Here is a 19,021-nt window from a genome sequence, read left to right on the forward strand (position 1 = left end):
TAATAAGGAGTAGGGGGGAGTCAGGGAAAGACCCATATTAAAGTAACTTATCTTGTTCTAGACTAACCACATTTTCTAAAGTAACTAAAAATGATTTTAAAACCATCAAAACTGAGAAACTGCTGCCCAGAAGTAACTTTCAAAAATTTTAGAAGTTCTATGTGTTAAGTTAAATGTGGGGAGTCCTTTTTTAGCTCTTTTCCTGAGAATTAGTGCATCCTATACTGCCCAAAAATGAAGAGAATGTTGGGCACCTCAGTGACTCAGTTGACTAAGCATCTGACTCTTGGTTTTAGCTCAGGCCATGATCTCAGGGTTCATGAGATCGAGTCCTGCGCCAGGCTCTGCACAGACAGCATGGAGACTGCTTGGGGTTCTCTCTCTACTCTCTCTCTGCCCCTTTCCCACTTGCTCTCTCTCTCAAAGTACATAAATTTAAATATTATAAACAACAATGAAGAGGATCTAAAGTCCAAAATACGTAACTCTGTTTCACTGCAATACTCCATTGGTTTCCAAATTTTGCCTACTTCTCACAACTTGGTCACAAAACTGAAGTAATATTACATTCCTTAAAGCTTAACAATGTTGTTTCATTTGTTTAAAAACCTTTAATACCTGAAAATAAACTTGATTAATACATTTGCAATTATCTGAATAAATTATTCGTTTAGTTCTAAACAGTTAACAAAAAAAGTAACACATTCACTAAATTTCCACTTTTCTTCACAGACCAATAATATACTTCCAACATGGAATTTAAATGCCCTGATATTTTATAATGCTTACAGGATAATAAATTTGTCACTCCTTAGCCTGGCATCAAGATTTGACAATACAGTTCTAAAATCAAGCTTTCTAGTCTTAGCTCTTCACCCCTACTCTACACCATCCCCTTTTCTGCTCTATTCAGAATGGCCACTTATACACTGTCCATCTTGCTTTTGTTTACTCCATATCAGGTGGGACCTGCTCTTACTCCTACATCCACAGACTTCATTTCAGGCAGGCACACCCAGTTACCTGCAAGCTGTAAGGTCAGGTCTGTTGAGTGGCTCTGCTCTTACCTGAACAAAATAAAAACCTCCATGTTTAAAATCAAAAGTTTTTGTCAACACAAAATTTTCTTGGTGCTTGATCTACCCTTTGAATAGCATACTGGTTAAGAGAATGAATTCTGAAGACCTGGGCTGTGTTGTTAACCAACTGTGTACACTGAGGCAAGTTACTATTTAATCATTTTGACCCTCAGTTTCCTTACCTGTAAAAAAAAAAAAAAGAAAGAAAAAAAAAAGGGAAGAATAGTACCCTCTCTTTGAAGGACTGCTGTGAGGATAAAGTGAGATAACTTATGTACTGTTTAATTCAGTTCTTGGCAGAGAATAGGTACTCAATAAATTTATTTGACATTATTATTAGGGTCATGATCTGAATTCTTAGGAATTTCTAGCTTTTTAACTATCTTAAAGTACCTGCCTCTTTTCGGTTCTTTTAACCTAGCACATTTAGCATACCTAGCAGGACACACTGCTTGTCCTGTTATGTGGCATCTCCAATTGTCCTGATGTCTTTCAAAATGTCTGTCACTCTCTCTGTGTTTCTGAACTTATTATCTGCTTACCTATCTTTGCCCAAACATTCCCAACTTCAATACACCAGATTTTTCTCCTGGTCCTGGCTTTATCATGCTTCTGCTCTACTACCTATAGTTCCCGTGATGACACCTAACTGCCATGTAACACATGGAAAACTCTAACATCTTCCACGAAGCCACCAATCTGAATCCTCACTGGCCTAAACACTTCAAGCACATGTTGTCTGTACTTGCTTGTACAGGACTTGTCGAATTGTGAGTCATCCCACTCACATGTTCACTCATTCAATAATGATACAAATAAAAGAATGAGACTACTTCGAGATTCCCAATTTGTTAAACTAGAGACTGTCAAAACAAACGATAAACTTTTTTTTTTTTTTAACTACAGACACTATGAACTAACAAAGAACATTTCACATGGATTTGAGGGGAAGGGACTCAAATACACAAACTATACACAATTGAAAACTAGGCAACTTTCATTATACAGCCTCTGGTTCTCCGTATTTTGGTACTAATGCATAATGTTAAAATGGAGTTAATTTTCAGAATGACTTCTCTGAACAAATAAAAAAAACTTTAAAAGTATGACATAGTTTTATTTATGTACGTATGTGTGTGTATACACATGTGTATATGTGGGTGTATGATTTCTTTTACATCTTTACTGAGATACTTGGTTTTATAGTGTTAAAGCTTTATATGTATTTTATGTGTAATCAAATCTTTTCGTGTGAACTATCAACAGTTTTACAGAGGGAAAAAACCTGGTTTCTGGCTTTGTTAAACCAGAGAAATGTCAGTCACAGCAATCTGTAGTTAGTTCCCTGCTTAATCTTTCTTGGCAGGCTCTGCCCATGCCAGTGCTAGTAATATCTAGCTTCAGCAATCATAGTGCCAGCAGCAAGTAATGCAGGCAACATCCTCAGTAGCAAAAACAGTATTCAGTTCCTTCATCTCCACAAACAAGAGTTAAACTCTAACTAGGTCTGTAACATTTTCCTTTAATGAGACCTCTCTCTATTATAGCTAATAAACTACAGATTGGGGATTCAAATAAGAGAAAAAAATTGTATGTTTTATTAATAACTGAACTATAATGAAGGAAGTACAAAGTGTTGAGTTAATTTAGTCAAGGGTGAATCAACATTCTTACTCCACCCCACTAGCCCAACTGGTTTTTAAAAAAAGAAAATGCTATCGTTCAGCCTTTTAACACGGTTGCGAATAAAAGAGTCAAAAGGAAAAGCAGCTCAACATGTTTCAGGTGTAAAGAGTGCTAACTTAGGTGACAGGTTTTCCAGGTTCTTATGTTTCATCTATACAATTGTATGTATGAAGAACTAAAGCTTTAAAAAAGCTTTTTCTTAATGTTTATTTTTAAGAGAGAGACGGACACAGTGCGAGCAGGGGAGGGGCAGAGAGAGAGGGAGACAGAATCTGAAGCCGGCTCCAGGCGGAGAGCTGTCAACACAGAGCCCAAAGTGGGGCTCGAACTCACAAACTCATGACCACGATCTGAGCCAAAGTCGGACACTTGACCAACCGAGCCACCCAGGCGCCCCCCCAAAGCCTTAAAAAAAAAAAAAAAAAAAAAAGGAAAAGAAACTAATGAAAATGCTTAACTCTGAATGATTTGGTTTATTTTCAAAATCCTTTTTATTTTAGGGAGGAAGAACATTCTATAAAAACTTCCCCACATACAAAAATGGCTCCTGACATCTTACTAATGAGATAAAAATAAATTATGAAAACTGCCATACTATAAAAATAACCATGATTTGCTAAAACAGGCAGAATATCAAGAGAGGTATTCTGTGGTTTACTACTTATTGGAATTTAGAGAACTAATACAAAATTAAAATAAAATATTGAGGGGCAGCTGGGTGGTTCAGTCAGTTAAGCATCCGACTTGATTTCAGCTCAGTCATGGTATCTCAAGGTTCGTGAGATCCAGCTCTGCATCAGGCTCTGCACTACAGCATGGAGCCTGCTTGGGATTCATATTCATTCTCTCTCTCCCCCTCTCCCCCGCCCAAAACAAATAAAATAAAATAAAATATTGAAAATTATATTACGTTCTTTACACCTCAAACCCATACCCCCTTCTCCATGGCAGTAAGACTGCCACTTCCTTAGAGTAAAAGTGTGACAAGGTGCCTAGAGAAGAACATAACTGGATATATGTTATTTGAAAATTTAGTCTATATATGCATTTGAAAATGCAAAGGAAAAGACACTGTAGATAAAATAAAAGTACATGATGACATCGTAAATCTGCCAGTGACAATGAATGCTTAAGTTTGGTATGTACGTGACCCTAAACAAAATGATCAATTAAGATGCTTATGTTCAATCTTGGCTTCAAGTCCACACCTTCTCTCCCATATTCCCAAACCTACCGTGAGCAAAGGGCCTAGAACACATTCACAAAGAAGATAGAAATCTCCCATAAATGCCAAAAATAGCAGTCCCAAGAATATTTGCCCTTTTCAATGCTTTAGGCTACAGCTTTAACCAGAATTTCATGGATCAGCCTCTAGATGAAACAGTACTCCCCCTAAAAATGATATTTCATAGGTTAAGCCACATTCTGGAAACATTATTAAGTGATAACCTGTCCAAGCTGAGTTTTACAATTTTCTATTTGAAAAGCAAATCAAGCTTTTGGTTTTTAAAAGCCACAGATTTCTTGATTGGTGACAAAAGCAGTCAAGCAGGTAATGATTTTCAATCGTGTTGCAAACAGAGCAGAGTACAGGCTTGGAGGCTGGGAAAGCTAGAGGAGTCAGTAGAATGAGGCCTAGAGGAATGAGGGAGACCATAAGGAAAACTGAGCCTGTAGGAACTAGCAGTTCTTCTCATGACACGACCTTTGAGGATCAGTTGATAAATGACTCATTAGCTTCTAGACAATTTAAAAATGGATAAAAATACACAAAATTTCTTTACTGCCATAACTACTTCGATGTATTCTTCTAAATTAAGAACCTAGAGAGAGAAAGCCTTGACATGGGCAAACTTTAGGGCACTGCCCCCCTCTCCAAAACTAAAAGCCATTTAAAACATGAAAGAAGAACAGTAAGGACAGAATAATACATGTTGGAGAACATATTTGTGGTTCTAAATATATATTCCCAGATAGGTATAGCTTACAGGTATCTCGATTACAAGACAAAAATACCTTACTGTCTTCAGAAAGAGTCCATAAAAAGAACCAAGAAAATGAAGAGGGAAAAGCAATTCCCTTTTTGTCAGTTCCATCTGGGGGGTTGAGGTGGGGTGAACAGTGAAGCAAACTGAGTCTCTCTTCAAAAGAAACTTTTCTCTGTTAAGGAACCATAGTTACTGGTTTGCTCTGGTTGTTCCTCTCAATTTCTTATCTTTTTCTAACTGTATACTCTATAACATGAGAACCCCAGCCTTTGCTTCCGTCCTTTTTAGATATTACTAAATATCTTAGGAAGGTATTTACTAAATAACTTAGGAAGGCTAAGCTGTAAGTGGCTTAGTGACATAGCAAGAAAAACTCAAAAAACAGTCCAAAGATATTGTTCTGCTTCTAGTCCCATTCTGCAGTTAAGTGATTTCACATGTATACCTGGAGTCACAGAGTTAAGTTGGAATCTTAGCTCCATCATATATTTACCAGATTATATAAATTTAGAAAAATTTCTTAACTTCTTCTGTGTGCTTCATCTTACTTCCTCAACAAAAAATGTAGACAGTAATAGCTCCTCTTTCAAGATTAATGTGAGAATTAAATGAGCTACTTAACAAAATATTTATTAGCACAATATCTGATCTTAGTAAATTATCAATAAATATTAACTACCCATTATAACCTGTTTAAATCCAAGATACCCTTCCTGGCCTAGCACAGTTGTTTTTCCAGTGAGATTACAGAGTTGTGACCAGCACATTAAAGAAAAATTTACTAGAACAGAACAGAAAATAGCAGAGTGCAGTAACAGAAAGTACTGTTTCAAAAATCTTTTTGTCAGATACACACACACACACACACACACACACACACACACACACACACACACACACTCCCCTCTCTCCCCCCACCCCCTCTCTCTCAACTGAGCCTCCTGCAGTTTTTCTGTGTTCCCTTCCCTATATACCCTTAATAGCTAACACATCTGACTCTTGCTCAAGGGCACAACAGCATGTTGTATAAAACTCTACAACACTTCTCACACTGTGCTTGTTTATATGTATGTCTCTCCCATTAGAATATAAATTTCATGGAAACTACCTTGTATTGCCTGTGTATTTCTGATACCTGAAAAATACTGAAGGCTCAGTAAATTTTTGTTGAATGAATGAGTAAATCATCAAAACCTAATAGGTATTAAGAACATACAAAATTATTTAAGCAGTTTGTCATTACCTGATCAGGTTTTATTACTGTACAGAAATATAAATTTGGCTACAAGTTGCATAAAATCAATAAAGTTGTTCTTTCTCCCAAAGTGCCTATTACACTCCCTTCCATCTGGAAGTGATGAATACATGTTTACTTAAGAAACTGAAATGGATGCTGTGCATAATGATATCTGAAAAGTAGAACTTTAAAGTATATACATGTGCTGCACAGTTGGAAGTTTTATTTAAGGAGACCGGCCACATTCACGCTTCTTTGTTAGGGGCAAAAAGAAAGGGCAGTTACTAGGCAGAAGAAGTTGCTTCTTTTATATGACAAACTGTCCAGGATGCCCTTTCATAGGTACTACAGGTACCTTGAGAAAACATCAAAATAATAACACTGGGCAGATACTTGCTTAATTACTTAATATAGAAAAATATGAAGAACATTAGTATTTTCAATATTCATATATCACCATCATTCCCAAATCTGTTTAAATGTAAGAATAAAAGTGATACCAATTCACCAACCCTGCTTTTGTTCCATCACAAAAAGGCAAAACACTAGAAATAAATTCTAAAGAAACACTTTTCACCATGCTTATAGACATCAAAGTCAAAAGCTAACAGTCTACTAAGTCAAGGTTATATATAAAACTTGGTTTTACATTTGTCAAAAAATAAATAAATAAAACAAAACAAAACAAAATAAAATAAAATAAAATAAAATAAAATAAAATAAAATAAAATAAAATAAAATAAAAGCAAGTAAACACCTGCTCTAAAATAAGACTTAACTTTTTAAGGTATGGGTTCCTTTATAAGTGATCTGAAATATTTGTTTCTAAATCACTAACAACTTAGCCCAAAAAACTGGAAGTCTCCAATTTATTAGGATTACAACTCTCTTGACACAGGAAGCTATATACATGAACTAGTAAGGGAAAAAAAGTGTGGTATCTTAGGGCTCAGGCATTTTGCTTCTTGCCACTAATTAATATGAACGATAATTACCTAACCCTAAACTTTTGAAACATCTTAGGAAAAAGCTATTTCACAAAAATCTTGTTACATCCTTTTAAATATATTTTATTATGAAATTCTATTTCAAAGTAATTTATTGGGCTTGGACATTAAAGCCAAGTCTTAACAGTTAAGATTGATTTATTGAAAGGAAAAATCTAAACTATGATATACACTCTTAAGAAACAAAACTGATGAAAAGTGGCAAGCAGTTGCTATCTGTTAAAAATTTTTCCCCATATTTGGAATGATAAACTTAATGACCCTAAGAAGGGTGGCAACACTCACCAGTATGAATCTTCTCATGTCTCTGTAGCAGGTACTTCTGTATGAAACGCATGTCACATTGACTACATTGAAATGGTTTTTCACCTTAAAATAATTTCACATCCACAAATTAGTTACTGGATAAAACACAGTTCATAGTTACTATTTCTGAGGAAAGATAAATCTTGAAAGCCCAAATTCTTGAAAATTCCAAATTATCCATAAAATATTTTTATACTATTCATTAACAGAATTTTATTTCCTCAATTTTCCCCCCACAATTAGAAAATACACATTCTCACAATCATAGAAAGATGAGATCAAATCTGCTCTATATCTGAAAAAAAGGAAAAGGAAAGGGAGAGAGAGAAGGAAAGGAAAAGAAGAAAGAGAGGGAAGGAGAAAACAATCGAAAAATCAGAAGACTAGAAAGAACTGTACAGGTTATCTACGGTATCTTAAACATCTCTTCTTCCTTTTTATCCAAAAGAAGATCCACCCACCTTGTTCTCTGTGGCTAACTATCACTTTATGCCCTTTTAATTATTTTCTCCAGGACTTTGGGAACTTTCAAACATTTTTTTCCTTTTTTTTTTTTTTAATCTTGTCTCTTCAATCATTCCTTCTCTGCTGGAACCTTTCCTAGTAAGTATTCTTCAGGTCTGTCCTTTGCAAACAAACTTTCCAGAAATCCTGAAACACTCCAACCTTATTACTTTCTCTCATTCCTTTTCACCATTTCTTCTTAATAGAATAGTTTACCCCATGTTTCAAATCCTCCACCACCCACTTGTGCTTTAACCCTTATATTCTGCTTTCTTAAAAGCTACTCGTGCTCTCTTTGCTATTTATTCTAACAGCTCTTCTTCAGTTCTCTATTCCTCTCTATCCTCTATGAAGGTTGTGCCATTGCTGATTATACCCTCCTTGGAACTGTCTCTTCTTTAAGCTTCTGGGATACTGTAATTTCCTAGTTCATCAAACGTACCTTACTACTCTATCTTCCCACCCCATATCCTTTAATTTAACCTACGTGTCCAGTGTGTTTCCCCAAGGATCTGTGATTAGTCTTTGGTTCTGCTCTCTATGATGTCATGTTCTTAATTATCATTTTTTAATATCTGATTCCCAAATTCATATTTCAAACTCCATCTGGATGTCTTGCAGAGAAAAATAAATGTTGATAGGCTTTTAATAATACATTCTTTAACAGTTTCTCTAACTGAAAAGAACACATTAAGTCCATTAAGTCAGATAAGTGTTTAATTATATTATATATAATTATATTATAATTATAACTAATTATGCACATTTGTGCCCATTGTTTTCTCATTTAAAGTTTTCCTGGTTTCCTTCTGATATTCTGGCCTATGAAATCTCTGATTTGAAATAAATACCTGGTTAGTTACAGTCTTAGAAATGAATGACATTTACACAAAGATGAAAATAGTAAAGATAATAATCTCTTAATGGCCATAGGCCCATTTTAATTCAAGAAATACCTGTATGAATGAACACATGTCTCTGTAAGTGATAGTTCGTTCTAAAGGCAGCATTGCAGTGCTCACAAACGTGAGATTTAGGGGTTTTCAAACCAAGTGATCCATCCTCATTTATTGTAAGGATCTAGTTAAAAACAAAAAAAGATAAAAACAAAAGAAGTCTTAAAAACATAATACTCACAAAGGTAACGCTTTTAATTTTTTTATTTGTTTTTTAAGTGTTTAATTATTTTTGAGAGACAGAGCATGAATGGGGGAGGAGCAGAGAGAGAAAGAGACACAGAATCCAAAGCAGGCTCCAGGCTCTAGGCTCTGAGCTGTCAGCACAGAACCTGATGCAGGGCTCAAACCCACGAACTGTGAGATCAAGACCTGAGTCGGAGTCCGATGCTTAACCAACTGAGCCACCCAGGCGCCCCAAGGTAATGCCTTTTAATGCAAACAATGGTCACCAGAAATCATGACATTTTTCCCCCAAACGTGAAAAGGTTATTAGAATAATGTTATCACTAATTGTAGGAAGGTACAATGTGACTCAAATGGTAAAAATTATTAGTAAAACCTTGGAACTTGGTTAAATAAGATCTCAGCACTCTGTCCCTTCTCCAAAGCTGATGTCCAACAGAGTCCCTAAGTGCTCTCTGCTAGGGTGAGTATAACTTTATTTTCAATTTCAAACTGTCACAAACATAGGACAAAAGTTTTATGTTTTAGATACATATGGCATAAATATCAATCAGCATAGGACTGGTTAAATAAATCATGGAAAATGAATACAATTTAATGTTAAGTGGTTGTAACATAAAATGAGAAAACTCTCTATATATTTATAAGGAAAAAGCTCCAGGATTTATTAAGTAAAATATTCAAGGTTTAGAATTTTGTACACAATTCTGCATATTTTTGTATATAAAAAAGTACATACAAGGATATATATTTGTATATGCATAATATTTAAGAAGGGTACACATAAAACATGTATAGTAGCCTTGGTTGTGATGGCGGGAACTTGGCAGAGAGGAGATAAAGTGGGAGGGGGACTCTACACTGTTTATACTTAAACGCTTTTCTGAACTATATAAATGCTACCTGTTGCATTCCCCCTCCCCCCCTTTTTTAAAGAAGAGAAAAAGAGCAATCTAAGTTTTCAAGTCATCCAGCATAGAATTTCGAGTCTGGTTCAGTCTAGGATGTCTAAGGTTATTTATTCTAAGACTACTAAGCTACTGTTGAGCACATTCCTAAAAACATTTATTGGATAAATAAATCAGAATGGCTATGGAGAAGGAAGATGGGTGACAAAGAAATCAACCTTATCTTCCTGGGCTTCATGAGGTTGAGACTATTACGGGCCTGGTTTGGGCAGGGCCAGAGAGCAGCTCACCTTTGGGTTTCATGTATTCCAATTTATCAATCATTTGTTCCACATGCAACATTAAACTGACTCATCGGACACACAGCAGAGTAAAAATAAATAATCTTTTTTTTTTTCATTATTGAGGAGAGAAGAAATGAGGTAGCAGAATATGATGTGAAGATAACAAAGAAAACTAGTAGGAGATCAGATCAGGAGAAGCACAGCAAGTAAGAGGGAAACAATACTGGAGGTGGGGGCATATAGAGTGGGAACTATGAAACTGTGTCCCACATAGGGTACAACAATCTATGTAACATCTTAGGAAATACAAAGGCCTGCGGAAACTGATTAGGGCCTGTAAACATAGCTATGACCCTTTCTCAAACCTAGAAAACAGGAGAGGTAAGAGGGGAAAGGCTTTAATTTTTTAAACCATTTTTTTACTTTAAATTCAGGAAGACAACTCAGCCTGTACTGTATGTAAATCAATGGTAATTATCATGCAAATTACACAGGATATTTGGGTTCTGGGCAAACTGCCAATGTGGTCAACAAAGCTTCAAAGTCTTATGCACCAGAGTCATAAAGAGAAACATTTGGCATAAAAATGGAAGTGGGTGTCACAGCTTCCTGATGAGAGTCAGTGAGAAGAGAAAGCTTCATCTCTGGCCAGTTTAAAATTTTTTGACCCCTCCAAGTCACAAAATAATATGCAAGTTAACACTGGGCAAAACAAAACAAAAACAACCCACACAAAATCTTTTAAAACAAGATTCAAAATATCTCGAACATAAAATAAATAACAAAAAGATGTTAAGCACTTTATATAAAACATAACCAAAAACAAGATAGCACCAGGTATTTTTCCACATATGTTGATAACAAATACAAAGATCCAAGTGCCAAAACCCATGGCAGCTCAGTAGCTTTCTGTGGCATAGCAACTGCAAGGAAAGGCTCTGTAAGGAACCAATCTGGCCCAAGCTACTTAATGTGAAACGGATGTCATCCCTGACTGTACAAAGCCCTTTTATGAAGAGTTAAGGAGTCCCAGGTCATTGTTTTCTGGCATTGGAGGTAGTGCTGCCTTTTATGAAGGTGGATTTTATGGATGAAACAGCTAACACTGACTTGTGAATAAGAAGACTGAAAAATCTAGCATATTTAAAATTCAAAGAAAAATTCTTGGACATTTTATATTTAATTTTTTTTTCTTTTTTTAGGCCAGAATAACAAACATATTTGTATAAAAGATACTGAGTAAAATTCATCTTGTCTCAGAACTCCAGTGGCTCTTCCAATTTGTAATCTGTTTTAAATAAAACCATGTAATTTCCCCAGTATCCAAAATGGTGTCTGGAACATAGTGAGACTATAAATGTCTAATGACGTGGCTACCTGCTACCCATACGAAACATCCTCACAGCTCACCACTTTATTCTTTTTAAAAATTTCTGCCAAAAGTGATGCCTTTCAATTTTTCAAAGTTACTGAACAGCGCCAGAGAGGTGGGTATGCCAAGAACAAAAGTCCCTTAAGTGAAAAGAAACGGCACATTAATATACGAAAAATTTTCTTCCTTGGTATAAATGTGGCTTCTGTTCTTGTTCACAATCTTTCAAGATCTTTTCGTAGAAGGCGATCTACCAGTTAAATGTGTCTGCCTTAGAGATTAGCAGTCCCATTTGCTACTAACCCAGTACCATAAAATATTTTTGCTTTTCTTTTCCCCCTCAACATATGAACACGATTACAACCAAAGATTTTAGATTTCAAGGTGTAAGTCCTAAAATGCCTCCTATAATATCGCCACACGCTTTATCGTGCTTCTTGTCACTCCCGCTTTTGGAGAAATATGGCATATTATACGGACCAAGCAATTGGGCTTTATCATGAATAGAGAAATTAGTAAGAGTCCAAATAATACTCAACATATTTGATTTTCTTAGCTGTTTATAAATTTAAGAGAGAATTTCTCAGTAAAAAATTTCAAAACTGAATGGAACTCCTCAATTAATCCACTTTCTTAATCTCATGGTCCATTAGTAGATATAGACACCCCTCGGTGAAAAAAAGTTTTACTGTCCGAAAAGACAGAAATGATTTTCTCCATTCTCTATCTGCTACGTACTATTAAAAGTATTAAGGCATATTTTAAGCTAATGATTGTAAGTTTTATCATACATTCTTTTTTTTTAAATGTTTATTTTTGAAAGAGAGAGCAAGTTGAGAGAGCAGGGGAAGGACAGAAAATCCCAAGCAGGCTCCATGCTGTCTGCACAGAGCCTGATGCAGGGCTTGAAACCACAAAACAAATCTTGAGATCATGACTTGAGCCCTGAGCTACCCAGGTGCCCCATCATACATTCTTAAATCAATGTAAACCATCTTCTACACCAACAAAAACCAAAAGACAATGTAGAGGTGATAGTTTAAGTTTCTCATCTGTTGTGAGTCAGTTCACTGCAAATGGGGGTGGAGAATGAGATCTTCTAAAATTCTCTTTATTCTGGGATGCCTGGGTGGTTCAGTTGGTTAGGCGTCCGACTTCGGCTCAGGTCATGATCTCATGTCTCATGAGTTTGAGCCCCACATCAGGCTCTGTGCTGACAGCTCGGAGCCTGGAGCCTACTTTCGACTCTGTGTGTGTCTCTCTCTGTCCCTACCTTGCTCACACTCTCCCTCAAAAATAAAACAGAACATTAAAAGTAATAAATTAATTAATTAAAAAATCTCTTTATTCTTCAAATCCTATTAGAAATAAAAGAATAGTGCAATTTCAAAGACATACGACAAAATAACACAGCAATAACCACCACAACATCTTGACCATCCTGGTTATCTCTGATATCCCACCCTCACACTGTCACTTTGATTCTTCAGATTTTTACTATCTCTCCATACTAGATTTTATATATTACAAATTTCATTTTAAAATGAAAAGCTTTTCAGGCCATGTCATGGGATCAAGCCCTGTGTCAGGATTCATACTGAGTATGGAGTCTGCTTAAGATTCTCTCTTTCAGGGCGGCACCTGGGTGGCTCAATTAAACATTCAACTTCAGCTCAGATCATGATCTCACGGTCCATGAGTTTGAGCCCCGAATTGGCATCACTGCTGACAGCACAGAACCAGCTTTGGATCCTCTGCCCCCCGCCCCACCCCTTCCCTGCTCTCTCTCTCTCAAAAATAAGTTAACATTAAAAAAAAAAAAAAAAGATTCTCTTTCTCTAAAATAAAAAAATAAACAATAATTTAAAATGACAAGCTTGGGGCACCTGGGTGGCGCAGTCGGTTAAGCCTCTGACTTCAGCCAGGTCCCGATCTCGCGGTCCGTGAGTTCGAGCCCCGCCTCGGGTTCTGGGCTGACAGCTCAGAGCCTGGAGCCTGTTTCCAATTCTGTGTCTCCCTCTCTCTCTGCCCCTCCCCCGTTCATGCTCTGTCTCTCTCTGTCCCAAAAATAAATAAACGTTGGAAAAAAAATAATAATAATAAAATGACAAGCTTCTGATAGTGCCAGAACATGAAATTCACTATCTTGTAAGCATGGTACAATAACTAATGTTCAGCATAATAACCATGAGTTTTAGAAAGAGTCATTTCTCTCAGGTTTCCTAAATACTAGGCAAAAAAAATGTGCAATAGTTTTTAAAGAAAGGTTTACATCAAAATATTTTTTAAAGTTAGGGGGGTTTGGTTTTATGGGAAAATTATTTATCCAGAATACAGAACTCCCTGGGAAATGAGAGAAATAAAACATTAATACTTCTTTTACTAATGTTCCTCTTCATTTTTCTCTTAAACACTATTCTGTACTTCTATTCCTGGTCTTATAAGCAGTTCTTCAGCTTCAACACCACTTCTTCCACAATCAAGTTAACGCGTAGGAGAAAGTATGACAAATGCCTGGTAATATCTATTTCTCTGTCCCCTTTAATTAAGTTTTCTCAATTCTATATAATTTAAGATCTTTTTGATACCAAAATCACAAATCTTTTCTGGGAACCAATGGTTTATAATAAATTGCTGAGAAAGAATTCTCTATATTTACAATCTATGTGATTTGTGGAATATTCTATGCTTTCTGAGTTCAACATAACTTTGAATAATCAATTTCTACGCAGACCACCTAAAGTATTGTAACAAACATAGTTCCCTTCTTCAGCACTTGGTAAGAGATTCTGGCATATAATAGGCAACCAAATTGTTTGCTGAGAGAATGAATGAAAAAGGAGATACATTTCAGAATAAAGAAGCAATTAAAAGTACTCTGCTCTATCTCATTCAATTAGTAAGACATTTGAAAAGACCTATAAAATGTATACAATACTGAATTAAGATAATATTGTTATATTTTACTGAAAAAGATTCTTAGGGGCAGCTGGGTGGCTTAGTCCATTAAGTTTCCAATCTTGATTTCAGCTCAGGTCATAATCTCACAATTCGTGTGTTAGAGCCCCACTTTGGGCACAGCACACAGCCTGCTTGGGATTCTGTCTCCCTCTCTATCTGCCCCAACCACCTTTGTGCTCTCCCTCTCAAAAACAAATAAATAGGGGTGCCTGGGTGGTTCAGTCAGTTAAGTACTTGACTCTTGATTTTGGCTCAGGTCATGATCTCACGGTTTCATGGGTTTAAGCCCCACGTTGGGCTCTGTGCACTGACCAGGTGGAATCTGCTTGAGATTCTCCCTCTCTCCGTGTCCCTCCCCTGCTCTCACTCGCTTTCAAAATAAACGTCAAAAATTTTTTTTTAAATTAAAAATTTTAGAGTTCATTGATATTAACTCAATAATCCTCATAAAAACTTTGTGGTGTGAAATGTTACTTCCTGATTCACATAACAAGTCAGTATCAAAGTAATATCTCATTTGTTCAGAAACTTCTAGTATTAAGACTTGAGATTCCCAAGCTTAAACAAAAATCACAATTGCCTTGGACTCTTTTAAAGTACAAATGGAAAGCCCCACAACAAGAATCCCCAGGGATGAGGCCTGGGTATTTAAACCTGGAAAAGCCAGGGCAGGGTGCCTGGGTGGCTCAGCTGGGTGAGCATCCGACTCTTGGTTTCAGCTCAGGTCATGATCTCACAGTTTGTAAATTCAAGCCCCGCAACAGGCTCTGTGCTAACAGTGTGGAGCCTGCTTAGGATCTCTCTCTCCCTCTCTCTCTACCCCTCCCCCACTGTCTCTCGAAATAAATAAATACACTTAAGGAAAAAATTTTTTAACTAGAAAAGCCCTATAGGGGATTCTAATGACAGCCAGGAGGACACCCACTAACATGAATGTACTGAGAATGAATTAAGTTTACTAAGACTTTTCACACATTTCTAGTAACTTCAGTTCTCCATAGTCCTAATCCACAACAAAACAGAAAGAGATTCAAAGGGGCAATGGAACTAAGTATAGCAATGTAAAAATGAATAGCATGTCATTAAAAAAATGAGACAATTAGCAAGTATAAGCAGTCAAAAAATACTTAAAGTCTACCAGCCAGGAGTTTTCAGGGTAAGGGGGAAAAAGCCCTAATATCTCAAGTCCTCCCAAAGGGCTTCGTTAGAATACATACGAGTTTTGTAAACATTTACATCATCAACATAGACATTAGACTAGACATTATAGTTCAAATGCGTTATATTTAAAAAGAAAACACATTAAAAATTTCCAATGAAGTGGTTAAAATTAAATTAAATTTGGCATTTAAAAGGGGCAAGATTTTATTATGTAGGGAACTTACTTTCATAAAACAGCTTAATCCAGGATAGTACCAAATAACTTGACCTAGCTAACATTCCTTAGTTTGACTACCCTCTTCTTCTTCAGAGATGCTGCCAAGTGCATTTTAGCAATTTTCAATTTTTAAGATGACAATGCTTTGCCATATGATAAAGGCTTAGAAAGCAATTATTGCTTCAAATCCACAGCAGCTAAACATAACAATACAGTACTTCTCACTACAAAGCTTATCTTGAAAGGAGCCACAATTATAGGGATGTAGAAGCTCTAATATTTTAACTAAAAGTCTACCACATTAGTTATATTTCCTATACAAGATCCCCAATCTAATATGACACAATGGTGGCACACACTCAAAATATTCATAATAACAAAATTCAAGATCTGGGAAAGGTTTTAGGGGAAAGTGGAGTCCTCTAAGCACAACAAGTTATAGTTCTTTGAGAAACTTAAAACTGTTTTTAAGGAATTTAAAACAAACAACACTTTCACTTATAAACACGAGATAACCTTTTCTTTCTCTTCTTATAAAAAGGCAGAAACAGTTACTTTGATGAAAAATATTATGTGCAAATTTTTTAAAACAAACTTGAGAAAATGTAAAATAACACACTGGTTCTGCCTCAGCTCAAAGTTCTAAGACTCCAGATGCAAAAATTATTCACCTGGAGACTTCAGACCGATGTTAAAAACCATCCAAAACCATTCTCTGTTACATGTAACGTGTCAAGACAATTCTCCCCACTTGCCCTTCCTCTCTCTCTCTCAAAATAAATAAACTTTTAAAAATGTTTAAAAAAATAAAAATAAAAAATTACTGTTTTTCTTATTGTTTTTGTTATTCTCAAACCCTCATCTCCCATGTATTATTTCTGGTTATTTCACTCTCCTAAGAATTCCCTAAAAAGACCTTTCCAAAACATTTTCTTGTATGTAATATACATAAAATAGGCCAAATCCTTTATCTAGCAAGTACATACACATATACTTACAATACATTACAAATGAGTTTATCTACAAATTAGACAAGCAAAATAGCTTAAAACCTCTAAAACTCTGATCTGTATTTACAAACACCTAGAACATATCACCAAATAAAGATTCCAAATAACATCCTACTAGAAGATAACAATCTGAGTTTTAGTCAGAATTTCAGAATACATTACACTCAATAGCACCAGGAAAAAAAATGGCAATGTCAAGGAGAATGTAGAACTTACACAAATCATGTTTTTTAAAAAGACTTTATTCCCCATAGAGTGGCAGTGAACCCAAAGTAACATAATCTCTATTGCAATTTTATAAATTAATTTTTTCTCAAAACCCTGTATTGTTCTATACATGAAGAACTTGAGTCATTCATTAATGTGGGGGAAAAAAGTATCATATAAATCACTGGGGAAAAAATTAACCCCCAGAAAAGAAGGGGAAGGAAAACAGGAGGGATTCACAAAACATGAAAACATATAAAATGCCAATAATTATGGCAGGAAAAAAGTTTAGTATGGCCAGTAATAAACCAAAATTTAAACTATAATGAGATGTCCACTTTAAACTACAAAAAAGAAGTCTCACACTTGAGAGTAAAGACAGACACACATCAGGTCCACTGTAGGTAGCAATGTAACTGGTACAACATTTCTGGAAGGAGTGATACTGTGAAGAACCCTTTTTAAAAATTCATGCCCTCTGACTCAGTAACACACAAAGATCTATACCCAAATATTTTAAGTGCGGCATGATTTAAAATGAAGGCAATGAGAACACAACTTCCAACAACACAGCAATCCCCGAATATAGTATGATGTATCAAAAGACATCTTTATAAAAACCATTAAGAACTTTAATGTAAAAATCACTTACACACTGTTAAAAAATCAGGAAGTTCAATCTATTAATCTTTATATACAAAGCTGGCTCTAGCATATCATGGAGTCCAAAAATAGACAAAATATATAAATAATGATTACCTAAATCACAAATGCAAAAACAAGTAGCCATCAAAATTAAGTCATATTATAATATGACCTTATTAAAAAATCCTTCTTCACTATATGAGGGAAAACAGAATTTGAAAAGTTAACTATAAAGATATAAACATACTGCTCAAAGTTCAGATACGTCTTAGGAATACCAAAATGTCACCTATAGTCAACTATTACTGTACTGAAGAGGAAAAAGAGCAGACAATTACTACTAGTATTTACTAGGTCACTTATTTACCAATCCATCATTTACCCATCAAGTATTTATTAAGGGTCTAATATGCCTACTATTCCAGGCACGGAGTTCACATTGTAGTACAGGTATCCTACATTTCCCTGATGAGTAACTGGTTAATTTTCTTGAAATTGTAATATTAATATGAATGAGCAGCAAGCGCAGAAAAGAGAGACATGGAAAAAGAAAAGTTTGTTTTTAGAAAAAAAGGTGAAAAAAGTGGAAAAATTGAAACCAATCGCCCACCACCTCCATGCAGACATGCATCCCATTCTCCTGATACAACATTCCAACTTTACGAAGCCACGTGAAATTTTTATGTCTGCTTTATGATCCAGCTAGGTTCCTGCCCATAAGATTAACCAACAGTTTGGAATCAATAGGTTAGGAACCACCACCTTAATATATTCTCTTACTTTTGCAGGAGAACGTTGTTTCCGTTTCTTCTTTTTCTGTAAGTCTACTGGCTCTCTGATTTGCTTTTTGTCTCTCATCAGTTGCTCAGACACATCAGTAAAAGTAATTTCCTGCTTTACACTTATCTGTTAAAAAAAAAAAAAGAGTCAATTTTACAAATAAACAAAAAGTCCACTGTGACAAAGCCACTGCATGGTTAATCCTTTACTAGGCCTACATATAGGTGCTTCCAAAATGATTGTGTGTGTGTGTGTGTGTGTGTGTGTGTGTGTGTGTGTAAGTAAATAATGTGTTGAAGAGTTCATTAACAGGCAATACAGTAATAAGAATCAAGAGTATTCAAACTGGGAAATAAACCAAGATTTTACAAAAATCTATCTGGAAGAGAATATTAAAGACATTCTGGGAAAAGATTATCAGACCACAGAATAAAGCAGAAGTCAGGACAAACTAACGTCAATTTCATTCCCATATTTAAGGAAACTGATGAAGTTAATTAAAAGCACAAAAAGGGGCCTAATTCGAA

General features: G+C 35.6%; 1 protein-coding gene across 7 annotated transcripts in view; it reads right to left on the reverse strand.

Moving 5' to 3' along the window:
• The window catches only part of ZNF148 (zinc finger protein 148), a 126,423-nt gene that overhangs the window by 26,943 nt on the left and 80,459 nt on the right, over positions 1 to 19,021 (reverse strand). For all 7 annotated transcript variants that reach the window (XM_019839901.3, XM_045037050.1, XM_003991724.6 and 4 more), the window contains 3 exons: positions 18,495 to 18,620; positions 8,764 to 8,887; positions 7,283 to 7,366 (listed from right to left, as the gene is read on the reverse strand). In XM_019839901.3, the coding sequence (XP_019695460.1) occupies positions 7,283 to 7,366; positions 8,764 to 8,887; positions 18,495 to 18,620 (334 nt within the window). The remainder of the gene's footprint in view (positions 1 to 7,282; positions 7,367 to 8,763; positions 8,888 to 18,494; positions 18,621 to 19,021) is intronic.

The sequence above is a fragment of the Felis catus genome, chromosome C2, assembly GCF_018350175.1.
Source record: "Felis catus isolate Fca126 chromosome C2, F.catus_Fca126_mat1.0, whole genome shotgun sequence".
NCBI lineage: Eukaryota > Metazoa > Chordata > Mammalia > Carnivora > Felidae > Felis > Felis catus.